Here is a 12,051-nt window from a genome sequence, read left to right as displayed (position 1 = left end):
TCCCGGATATTTATTAGACAGATAATCTTCGAAAGTACTGGACCGATTGTTGTCAAATTTTGTATTTATATTAGAAATATCATCTAGATGGTAAAACGCTAACCAAAATTTGTTTAATCATCCCCACCACTAAAGCAATGACGTCACTTCAAAATTGTACATAGTAAATGGGTTTTAAATAGTATAAGATAACATAGTCCTACACATGTAGTTTATGACTCCGAATTGAGTTTTTACTCGAAACGTCCAGATTTTTGGAAAAAAAATCAAAATTGTGTTGCACAATCAAATTGTCGTTGTTTTCTTGTTTAACCGAAGTGAAAGGAGACGCATCTCAAACTTTAAGATTTTTCGATTTTGGATTTTTCAATGTTTCAATTTTTAATTTTTTTAATTCCTGGATTTTCTTAATTTTGTTGATATTGCGATTCTTCAATCCAATTCGGTTTTTCGATGTTTCCATTTTTTTTTTAATTAAAAATTTTCAACTTTTTTCAACTTCTAATTTTCCGACTTTTCGCTTTTTGGATTTTGCGCTGCTTCTATTTTTTACTCAATCTTTGGATTTCCCGATTTCCCAATTTTTAAATAAGTTTGTATTTTAGTTTTGGGTTTTTTCAATTGTGATTCTTCAGTTTTTTGACTTCTCATTTTTTGATTTCTAGATTTCTCGATATTTCATCTGCGATTCCTCAATTCGTCAATTTTTCGAAATACATTTTTCCCGTTGGTTATCTGCATATTTTCATTTTGACCACAGTTGTACCGAGAAATCCTCTATTTCTCAATGTTTCAATTTTCGACTTTTTGCTTTTTCGATTTTTCAATCCAATTCAGCTTTTGGATGTCTCGAATTTTCAAAATTAAATTTTTAAAATTTTTATTTTTGCGATTTTCACTTTTCGAATTTTGGACTGTATCGATTTTTGATGATTCCATTTTTTGAATTCTCAATTTTGATATCCCGATTTCTCGGTTTTTCGACTTCTCGAGTTTTCAGCTTTTGTCTTGAGTTTTCAATATGTCGATTTTTTTAATTTAAAATTTTTAGACTTCTCTCTCTCGATTTCCAATTGTTCGATTTTTTTTAATATTTCTCAATTTTACGATTTCTGGATATTTTCATTTCTAGATTTTTCAATTTTTTGATTTCTCGGTTTCTCGATTTCGCAACTTTTTGACATGTTTTGGGATTTTTCAATTTCTCCTTGGAGGTACTCATCCTACCCCCATGAATTTCTCAATTTTTTAATTTTTCGATTTTGCACGGTTTTGATTTTTCGATTTTTCAACCCTTTCGATGTTTCCATTTCTCGATTTTTCAAATTTTCGGTTTCCAATTTTTTGTCATTTCTGTTTAGGCATTTTCGGTTCTCGAATTTTCAGTTTTTCGAGAAAATTTTTGATTTTTTGAAATTTTAATTTTTGCACGTTTTCAATTTTTAGACACTTCAGTTTTGAAATCAATCAATTTTGAGAAAAACATTTTTTGGACTTTACACTCCCGGGGCAATGGTTTTTACTTTACAGAGGTTATCAGAAAAAAATATAATTCTTCAAAGAATCGGAATTTGTTGGGCTGCACTTCAGGGGCGAGGGAAGTTCTATCGAGATAATGCCCAATTTTTGATGTAAAAATTCGTTATTGTTATTACCCAGTTTGGATAGAACCAAGTCTTTTCTAATTTAAATTTAAATAAATCAACAACAAAATTATTGAATCGTATTTAATGATAATACATTTTTTACATTCTGTGCTGTGGGTTAATATAATGCGAAAACCTAGTTCTACTTGGATATTTGCCACAGTCGTGCAACTTTATAATTTCGACCTTTCAAATGAATCGCATTTATGTGACGCTTTAAATGCGCCTGAATTTTAGCTTTGTATGGACATTTTTCGCATTCATACCACTTAATACTCCCTTCATCCAAATGATTAAACTTTACATGCTGCTTCAAACTCGAATTTCGTTTGCTCCTGTACGAACACTTTTCACATTCAAACCATTTAACTTCTGGTTCGTCCAAATGCCGCGCATTTTTGTGTATCTGTAACTTCGCCTTCTGTTTCGATTTAAACGGACACTCCTCACACTTATACCACGCGATACTTTCTTCATCCAAATGGCGCATATTTACATGAGTTCTTAAATTCGAACCATGTCTAGTACTGAACGGACACTTTTTGCATTCGTACCATTTCGCGCTCCTGTCGTCTAGATGCTGTGCGTTAATGTGAATTTTCAAACTGCTTTTCTCTTTGCTCCTAAAAGAACACACAGTGCAGTGGTGCCATTGGATTTCATCTTCATCCAAATGGTGTGCGTTTATGTGTCTTTTCAAATTCGGCTTTTGTGTGGCTTTATATGAGCATTGGTCACATTTGTACCACGTGAGGTCTTTTTCGTCCAAACGGTGCACCTTTATGTGGCGTGTCAAGGATTGCTTGTTTTTGGTTTGGTATGTGCAGTGTGCACATTGAAACCATCGTGCTAAAAAATTGTGGTTGTTTAAGTTGTGCTTGGACTTATATTTGCGCCGCCATTCGGTACATGTGGAAACGTCACTGGTGGGATCAGCCGGTGAAGGGATTTCTGGATTTTGTAAACAGGTTGCAGCGTGTTGAAACCATTTCATTGAAAAGTGGGTTCCGAAGCCGCAATTTTCGCAAATGTAGTTCTGAATGATAATTTTCGGTGAAGTTGGCGGATGTTCGCTTTTTCTGATGATGAGATGGCGGTCTTTGAAGTGTTGTTTGAAAAGGACTCCTAATTGTGTTTGGAAGTTGCAGTGATTGCAACGGTAAGGTTTGATGTGGGAGGTTTCGCAGTTGAAACATGGCACAAACATTTTGGTTCGCTTAATTTGTGATTATCTGCTACTAAAAACAGAAAAATTAGGTTTATGTTGATGTTCAACATAACCTTAAAAACTTGGCAACAATTCTCGTTCTTGGTGATTTCACCATTGAAACGTTACATAAGCAATTGAATTCACTTAAATTAACCTGTAATTATTTCGTAGCAAAGTATGGAAACATTGGCTTTTTCTTTTAAAGTGTTTTGAAGTCATGAGATTAAAACATAACCTCAAAAACTTGGCGTTTCATATATGCAACACACTATACGCGCAAGTACAAATATTGTAATGAAAAAAATTAACAGTTAATTCATACACATAAAAAATTTACGTACTATCTTCACCATTCAAATGAAACTTCTTCACATGAGTTTTTAAATTCGAACTATATCTAGTTTTGTGCGGACACTGTTGGCACTCGTACCATTTCGCGTCTTGGCCATCCGGATGCAGTACCTTCATGTGAATTTTCAAATTGCCTTTCTCTTTGCTCCTGAAAGAACACACAGTGCAGTGGTGCCACTTTATATCAGCTTCCTCCAAATGGCGCGCATTTATGTGTCTACTTAAAGTTGCGCGGTACTGGGTTTTGTATTGGCATTTTTCACAATAGTACCATTTGATCTCTTGTCCACTTGAGTGATGCGAATTCACATGTCTCTGTAAAACCCCCTCACGTTTTGTTTTAAATGGACACTCCATGCACTGATACCACGTGATACTTTCACTATTCAAATGCTGGGTCATCACGTGCCTCCTTAAGTTCGAACAGTCTCTAGACTTGTATGGACAGTATTGGCATTCGTACCACTTGGGGTCCTTTTCATCCCATTGACAATGCCGCACTTTCATGTGTCGATTTAAAGAAGAGCGGTATTTGGTTTTGTATTGACATTTTTCACAATCATACCACTTGATATCTTTTAATGTGCATTCACACTGACGCCTCCGTTGTTCTGTTGAATGTGTAAGAGTTTTGTGCTCTTGTTGGTATTTGCACTCGCATTGATCACGTTTATGCCACTTAAAATTTTGACCGGGGTTGTTCAACGGTTGGAAATTTCCCCTATTGTTCGAACACGTTATTGTGTGATGTAAGCATTTAAGCGAAAAATGCGTCTCAAAACCGCACTTTCCACAAACGTACTTTTGATTATTATAATGCACAACTAAATCGTCGTCGTTTTCTTGTTTAATTCCGTGACGGTCTTTAATATGTCGCTTGAAAAGCAACGTTAGTTCGGTTTGAAAATCGCAGTCTTTGCAATGGTAAGAATCAAGGGGGTTTTCACATTTAAAAGATACCAAAGGTGACTGATGACGGGAAATGTGGTTTGTTATGAGAGAAAACGACGTTGTAATGTATGGGCAAATTTTACAATGGTGGACTTTTAGCACAGAGGGCTTCGTGTGGACCGTGAAGGGTTCGGAACATTGCAAAGTCACCATTTTAATTTTTATATTTTTTTCCTTTTAGTTCCACTAAAAACAATAATAAACGAATTAATTTCAACATAACCTCAAAATGCTGGTACTTTACTTGTTTACTATTGGTAGTAAATTTATGACAGATCGAGATTGTAGGTGCGTTTTTTCGTCAGCGAGTAGTTCTACTGCTACGCGACAAAGAAATCTGAGTAATAAAACGATGAGTGCATTATTTCCGCATTCCTAATAACCTAATAAAGTACTTTACGACTATTTCAGAAAACTAGTTATTTTTAGGAAGATTATTACTGTTGTGGTGGCATAACTGTTTCGATTTTTTTTATAAATTGTGATACACGGAAATGACTTCGTAAAGTTGAAACATTCATAGCAGGAGTTACATTTTCATAATAATTTTTGCAATTAGATTAGTTCGTTTAGAAGTTTCTGGTAAGTAAATGGGATTATTATAATGAATAAATAATACAAACAAATTGTTATTATTACTTGTTGTTTTAATACATTAGACGCTTATAGTCTATTGCATACGTTTCTCGAAAAATCGTTGGTAATAAATTCAGTGAGGCATCTTTGCGCCTTAATTCCTCTGCATAAATTGACATTTTGAACAAAGGTCGTAGGAAAAAATTGTTATGGTTTTATGGTTTATTTACATAATTTACCGATTTACAATGAATGTTTTTTATACATAGTACAAGTTCTTGATATTATTTATTTTTATTACAATTAATAATTGTGTGTTGTCTTTAATTTTCAACAAGAACATTTTGTCCCTTATTATCTAACATGTTTTAATATAATGAAAAACACCATTCCACATCGCAGGACGTTACAGGAGAATGTTGAAGGGTCCCCAGTCGTCGCCCGCAAAATCGGTTTCAGTGAGAATTATTTTTTGTAACTATGCAACCCAAAGTACCGATCCACGGCAGGTAGCGACCCAAGAGAGGAGAGCTTATGGTCACTGTAGGGAGTCAGTCATAAAATGCAAATCGGTAAACAACACCAGATAAGCTTATTTATTTTCAAATGAAGGGTACAGGGAAATAACCATCGAAATCCATTTGTATGTATGTTTTGAAAGAAATTGAGTTGAAAGTTTAAAATGCTGCGGAAAATAGATTGAGAAACCCACAAGGTTCAGTCTAACACAAATTTTTATTTTCTTTATAATGTTTTAAAAATATATAAAACTAGCTGACCCCGTGAACTTCGTTTCACCTACAATTTAATTTTGAAACTGCAAAACCGAATGCTTTGAAATCTTGCAAATGTTTTAAACATATGATAAGCATAATAAATTTTTATTCAAAATATATTTCCTTCCTCCAAAAAATTGATGACGTCAGCCCAAAATTTTGCCAAATGAATCCTATCTAAAATGTCCAAAATAATAATAATAATAATAATAATTTATTTACGGAATATAACTCCACTTTACAAATAAAGGAAAAAAAAACAGTGTTTCTTGACTCCACGATACAGTACAATATTAATACAAATTAAACAAATAAAAAGTTGAAAATGAAACTAAATAAGATTACATATTATAATAATAATAAACCGACACATCATTTTTAAATTTCAGCCTACTAGAATCAAAGATTGAGATTCGAATGCGGCAGGAATATTCATTAGCTTCTTCCATCATTCTTCTTAACGGATGATTTTGAGCCAAAAGTGTTGTTGACGTTGATATTCTAAATATGTTTCGACTTCTTGTTGTCCGACTGTCAACTGCAGGGATAAGAAAAGACAATCTGTCCAACAGACTTGGATTGTCAATATGGCCATTAATAATGTCATGAAGAACACAGGCATCAGAAATTTTCCAACGGATAATAAGAGAGTGAATTTGAAACTTATCCATAATCCATCGGTAATCACCCTTAATATGAGAATGACCCATTTTAAATTCCACAGTGCGAAGAAATTTATTTTGTACTCTTTCAAGTCTCTCATAGTCGATTTTATAAAAAGGAAACCAAACAGAAGAGCAATAATCAAAATGCGATCGAACAAGAGAGCAGTAAAGAGATTTTAGGGCCAATGGAGACAGATCTTTACAATGACGCCAAATGAAACCCCACATACTCATGGCTTTATTGTAAATATGGTTATAATGGCTCTTAAATGTAAGGGTCGTATCAAAAATCACCCCCAAATCTTTTATTTCTAAAACTCGTGAGACGGAGACATTGTCTAATTGGTAATCAAAACTGATATGCGATTTGGTTTTATAAAATGATATTACATAGCATTTCTTAATGTTTAAATGAAGACAGTTATTTTGACACCAGTTAAATAATGCAACTAAGTCCAATTGAAGTTGTTTAGCGTCTTGAATGGACCGTATAGTTTTAAATAGTTTCAGGTCATCTGCATACAGTAAATAATTTGAAAAATGGAAACAGTAAGTTAAGTCATTAATAAATAAAAAAAGAATGGGTCCACAATGTGTACCTTGTGGAACACCAGAAGATACGCAAAATGGGGCCGAAATATAATTATAAATTCGTACCTGTTGTTTTCTGTCAACAAGAAAAGAAGATAGCCATTTAATCGTACCTTCTCTAAAACCTAACTTATGTAGCTTTACAATTAGCAATCGATGATTAACCCGATCAAAAGCTTTTGAAAAATCTGTATAAACAGAATCTACTTGCGATCGATTGGCAAATGCTTCATTTAAAAATGATTTGTATTCAAGAAGGTTAGACAATGTTGACCTGTTAGAGAAAAAACCATGCTGACTACTTGAGATAATAGATGCAGATGCCCATCGGAGCTGAATGGATACAATAGCATCAAGTAATTTGGGAATTGCAGATTGGTTGCAGACCCCCCTATAATTGTCCACGTTGTTACGTTGTCCAGATTTGAAGATGGGAATTACATAACTGTTCTTCCATAATTGAGGAAAGACGCCTTCACTGAGTGACGTTTGAAATAAGATAAATAAAGGTAAGCAAAGAGAGAATTTACAGTTTTTTAGAACAATGCTGGGAACACCATCAGGGCCAGGATTACACGATGACTTCAACAAGGAAATATGATTAAAAACATCTGATAAACTAATATATAAGCCAGAATCATTCACTTGAGACGATGAATCAAAAAAACAAGCAAAATTCCTCAAGTCATCAACTGCGTAAACAGAAGAAAAATATTGTGCAAAAAGATTAGCCACTTCATCCCCACCTTTTACAGAGTGCTGATCAAGTGTCATTTCAGCAGGAATACTGCTGTCACTCTTCTTTTTGTCACGAACAAATTTCCAGAAAAATTTGGGATTATTAAAAATACTAACATTAACGTTAGATATATACGCAGCATACAGTTGTTCACATAACTGTTTACATCGCGATCTCAAGGATTTAAAATAAATATAATCTTCAAACCTGCTTGATTTTTTATAGATAGAGTGCGCTATGTGTTTATTGCGACAAAGATCTTTCAATTCTTTATCGAACCATACCGGATAATTATTACGAGCATTATGCCTTACTATTTTATGTGGAATAAATTGTTCAAACCCGTTAAAAACTATGTCATAAAAAACTGCCACTTTTTCATCCAAATTAAGACCAAGAAAATAATTATCCCAATTAATCGATGCATAAAATTCATTTAAAGAAATATAGTCACCATTATTAAAGTCAAAAATTTGAACTTCAGAGTGAAGCGAAGATGAAGAGGTGCAGGAAATATACCATGAATACGGAGAGTGATGAAGACTTTGAGGAAAAATAGGATCTACAGCAGGCAAAACTGCAAGTGCAACAATATTTGTAAAAATAAGATCAAGAAAAACGTTTCTGCCATTGGGAAATAAATTAACTTGTTTAAGATTCATAAATGCTGAAGTTGAGTTAATAACGTCATAATATTCATGTTTACTAGTCGATGAATCAAAAAGAATATCATTACCATTCCAGACGAGATGTGGTAAATGAAAATCACCGGCGATGACATAAGATGAATCAGGAAAACGCTAAAATAGGATGAGACTCTACTATACTTGTGATTAATCATTCCATTCATATTTTTTAGTTTTGCTTATAGGGAGTGTCTCAAAAAAATTAATCACTGAGTCAATTTATTTTATTGATTGAATCAAGTATTGCAAAAATGAATTTTGAAATATTGCAGACGTTTTGAAGTTACTGTTTGACATGGTAGGTTTTTAATGAAAATATATCTGTTTATCAAGCCCAAAAACTTGATGACGTCATCTCAAGATTTTGCCGAATAAATCCTATCTAAAATGTGCAAAATATCATCAGTACCTATATTTTCGTAAATTTATCATTGCATTCATATTTTTTAGATTTGCTTTTACAGTGACAAAAAATTGTATGGATCAGTCAATTTATTTTAGAAAATAACTCGAGAGTTGCAGAACTGACATAATTAATATAATTCATAATGTTTAAATATGATAACTATTGATATGTGATAATTAAACCGAAAACCATTTTCCTAAGAACACGAGGTTAGCAAAAACAAATTAGTTTGTTTAAACATTGTTAAATTAACCCCGAACATGTACAATTTCTGAGCGAAAATATGAAAAATAATTTTTGCAATCTCATCGTGACGTATACGATGACGCCACTGTCACGTGACCCACCTGATAAAAGGTCACATTTTTGGTGGCAGCAACATCAGAGTCCGTTTTGGCTTAAAAGTAGGGCTCTTTTCACGAATTTCTAATTTATATATTTAAATATTAGTGAAAATGTGTTGTATTAGTACTGTGAACACGAACGAAAATGGATATTTTTTCGAAAAGGACCGAAAACAGGGTAAGTTCGAGTTCAGTTTTAATTTATCGGATGCTGTGATTGGTTCACTCGACAATATTTAAATTTTGGGAAAATTTTCGAAACGATTGAAATCGGTTGATCAAAGCTATACATTTTCACGACATAAATAAATAAATTTTAAACATAATTAATATCATTTATAATGTTTAAATATGAGAAGCATCAATGTATGATAACTAAACCGAAACCCGTTGTCCTACAAGCCCGAAATTATTAAAAACAAATCAATTTGTTTAAACAATGTTAAATTATCCCCGAAAATGTGCATTTTCCCGGCCAAAATATGAAAAATAAATTTTGCAATCTCATCGTGACGTACGATGACGTCAATGTCACCTGAGCTACTTGTGTAAAGGTCACGTGTTTCGGTCCTTTGTGTTCAGTTTTAATTTCTGTTTGATGGCGGCAAGATCGTCGCTTCATTTCGGCGTAAAAGTGGAGCGTGTTAGCGAATTTCTAGTTTATTATTAATACGTATTACGGAAAATATGTTGTGTTAGTGCTGTGAACACGAACGAAAATGGATATTTTTCCGAAAAGGACCGAAAACAGGGTAAGTACGACTTCAGTTTTAATTTATCGGATTCCGTGATTCGTTTGGTCGAGAATGTTTACATTTTGGATAAATTTTCGAAACGATTGAAGTTGGTGGGTCAAAGCTATACATTTTCGCGATATAATTAAATAAAATTTAAACATAATTAATACAATTCATAATGTTCAAATATGATAACTATCAATATATGATAATTAAACCGAAACCCATTTTCCTAAGAACACGAGGTTAGTAAAAACAAATTAGTTTGTTTAAACGTTGTTAAATTAACCCCGAAAATGTACAATTTCTGATCTAAAATATGAAAAATAATTTTTGCAATCTCATCGTGACGTACGATGATGTCACTGTCACGTCAGCTACCTGATAAAAGGTCACATTTTCGATCCTTTCTGTTCAGTTTTGATTCCTGTCTGGTAGCAGCAACATTGGAGCTTCGTTTTGGGTTAAAAGTAGCACGTGTTCGCGAATTTCTAATTTATTGTTAATAAATATTAGCGAAAATGTTTTGTGTCAAGTGCTATGAACACGAAGGAAAGTGGATATTTTTCCAAAAATGCCCGATTTTTTTTTAAATATGTTGTTAATAACATGCATTCAGGACTGATAAAGTACGCCTTTAGAATATACAAAGTACTGCGTTCATAACTCACAAAATACCGTATGCATCATTTTTAAACTACGGCGTCCAAATTTACAAAATACGGTGTCCTTCACCCATGCTATCAAACCCTAGTCCTCTCTTTTAATGGCAAGACGCACTCCAGACCTCCTCGTATTGTTTGGTTCTTGCTGGGCAACAGCAACGAGCGAGCAAAGTCATCGCTCTTTGGTGGCAAACGTGGAGAAATTTGTATATTGTAACTTTTGTAATTGAAGCATTTTGTACTGTATATTGTATGTGTTACTAACTTAACTCGGGTCTTGCCAATTTAGCTCCAGTGGTGCAAATGCTTTGTTTTCATGGTGCACTTGCTTGGGTTTTAATTTTGCAACAGTGCATTCTTTGGTTCCGAGAGTGAATTCTCCATGTCGTCAGACGCTCTGGCCTGGGGGGCTTCTGTGGGCCCTTAGACGCTGGGTCAACATCCTAAACGGATGATTGTATTTCCATTGTATTGTACTGTATAACGTTCTATCCCTCATTAACAAATCCTAGCCCTCTCCTTTCCTAGCGAGATCTGCTCCAGACCTTCCCGTGGTTCTTGCTGAGCATCAACTATCGAGGACAGAAAATTCAAATTCAAAACCGGCAAATTTTCACAAAAATCATGAAACTCGCTCGTTGGAGGCCAACGTGGAGCAAAATAGACTTTTGTAACTCAACTACCTTTGTTGACTTTATATTCTTAAGGAAACAAAAATATATTACATTTAATTTATTATTTATAAGGACAAATAGTCATTTGCCACACCGATGCTCATTTTTAGATTAAATGTTCACAAAACGCGTAGATGTTCAATTTGTGTCCGGGGAGACACAATGTTTACAAGTAGGTACGCAGTATGTACATAGAGTAAATGCTCAGGTATATAAGAGTAATAATGAAGTAGGTACTTCGTACTTCGAATATGAGTATCTACTCAGTTTTATTCATACCATCCAATGTCTCGCTTCAATGTTTGACTATTATGTTGATTATGAGCACAACGCTAATCAACTTCGGTATCCGAATTACCCATGAAATAAATCATTGCGATTTGCACCTGAGGTAGTTCGTCGCACATTTGATTGACTTCGTGGACCTATGTCAGCTTGTCGTCTTCTCGGCATTGTAATGAACTTCATAAAACGACGCAGAATTATTTTCACAGTCAATCAAATCTGTAAATTTTGTCTTGAGAATTTTAAAATACATATTGAAAACTTCAAAGTAAATCCTCGAATAACGGTAAAGTTTGAGGTTTTGTCGAAACCAACAAAGTGAACATAGGTAAATAGAATGGCAGTTCAAAATTAATAATAAACTTTCGCAATGTGTAACTAATTTCACTTTAACCAAGACTTTTCTTAAAATAAACGACGTTTTTTTAACGAAAAAACAAAGAACGATTTGAAATGCAATATACTTTTCACAATCGCACGGAAGAAATAGTTTTGTATGACACGTCAGTTAGACGACAGGTCCGTCAGGAACGCCAACTATTCAGATTAATTCGAAGTGGCGATTCCCATGCAAAATTTTTAAATGTTTTTTATCTTTTAGCCGTCTTATTTTTTATAAATTTTCTTACATATAAACCTTGTCCTGACAATAAGGAACATGTAAAAAAAAGAATCGTCCAATTCGGTGCAGTCGTTCTGAAGTTATGAGCGTACATACATTTCGGCGATTCATTTTTATTAATATAGAC

At 33.7% G+C, this 12,051-nt stretch overlaps 2 protein-coding genes across 2 annotated transcripts; both read right to left on the bottom strand.

Moving 5' to 3' along the window:
- Positions 1–1,713: 1,713 nt before the first annotated feature.
- On the bottom strand, positions 1,714–4,672 carry LOC135138361 (zinc finger protein 64-like). The gene is made up of 2 exons (XM_064068325.1): positions 4,403–4,672; positions 1,714–4,344 (listed from the first exon to the last, which is right to left on the bottom strand). The coding sequence occupies exon 2, from the start codon at positions 4,309–4,311 to the stop codon at positions 3,190–3,192; it is 1,122 nt and encodes a 373-aa protein (XP_063924395.1). The 5' UTR covers positions 4,312–4,344; positions 4,403–4,672; the 3' UTR covers positions 1,714–3,189.
- On the bottom strand, positions 1,789–2,853 carry LOC135138678 (zinc finger autosomal protein-like). Its single transcript, XM_064068655.1, has one exon. It carries the CDS (start codon positions 2,851–2,853, stop codon positions 1,789–1,791), a length of 1,065 nt encoding a protein of 354 aa, XP_063924725.1.
- Positions 4,673–12,051: the final 7,379 nt, after the last annotated feature.

This window comes from Zophobas morio, unplaced genomic scaffold (genome assembly GCF_036711695.1).
Source record: "Zophobas morio isolate AGI-343-1 ecotype UQ-CSIRO unplaced genomic scaffold, CSIRO_AGI_Zmor_V1 ptg000030l, whole genome shotgun sequence".
NCBI classification, from domain to species: Eukaryota; Metazoa; Arthropoda; class Insecta; order Coleoptera; family Tenebrionidae; genus Zophobas; species Zophobas morio.
This window is presented reverse-complemented; position numbering and strand designations above follow the sequence as displayed.

Excerpts from the sequence above, each read along its gene's own strand:
- LOC135138361 (XM_064068325.1), bottom strand. The coding sequence starts at position 4,311 with ATGGTGACTTTGCAATGTTCCGAACCCTTCACGGTCCACACGAAGCCC.
- LOC135138678 (XM_064068655.1), bottom strand. The coding sequence starts at position 2,853 with ATGTTTGTGCCATGTTTCAACTGCGAAACCTCCCACATCAAACCTTAC.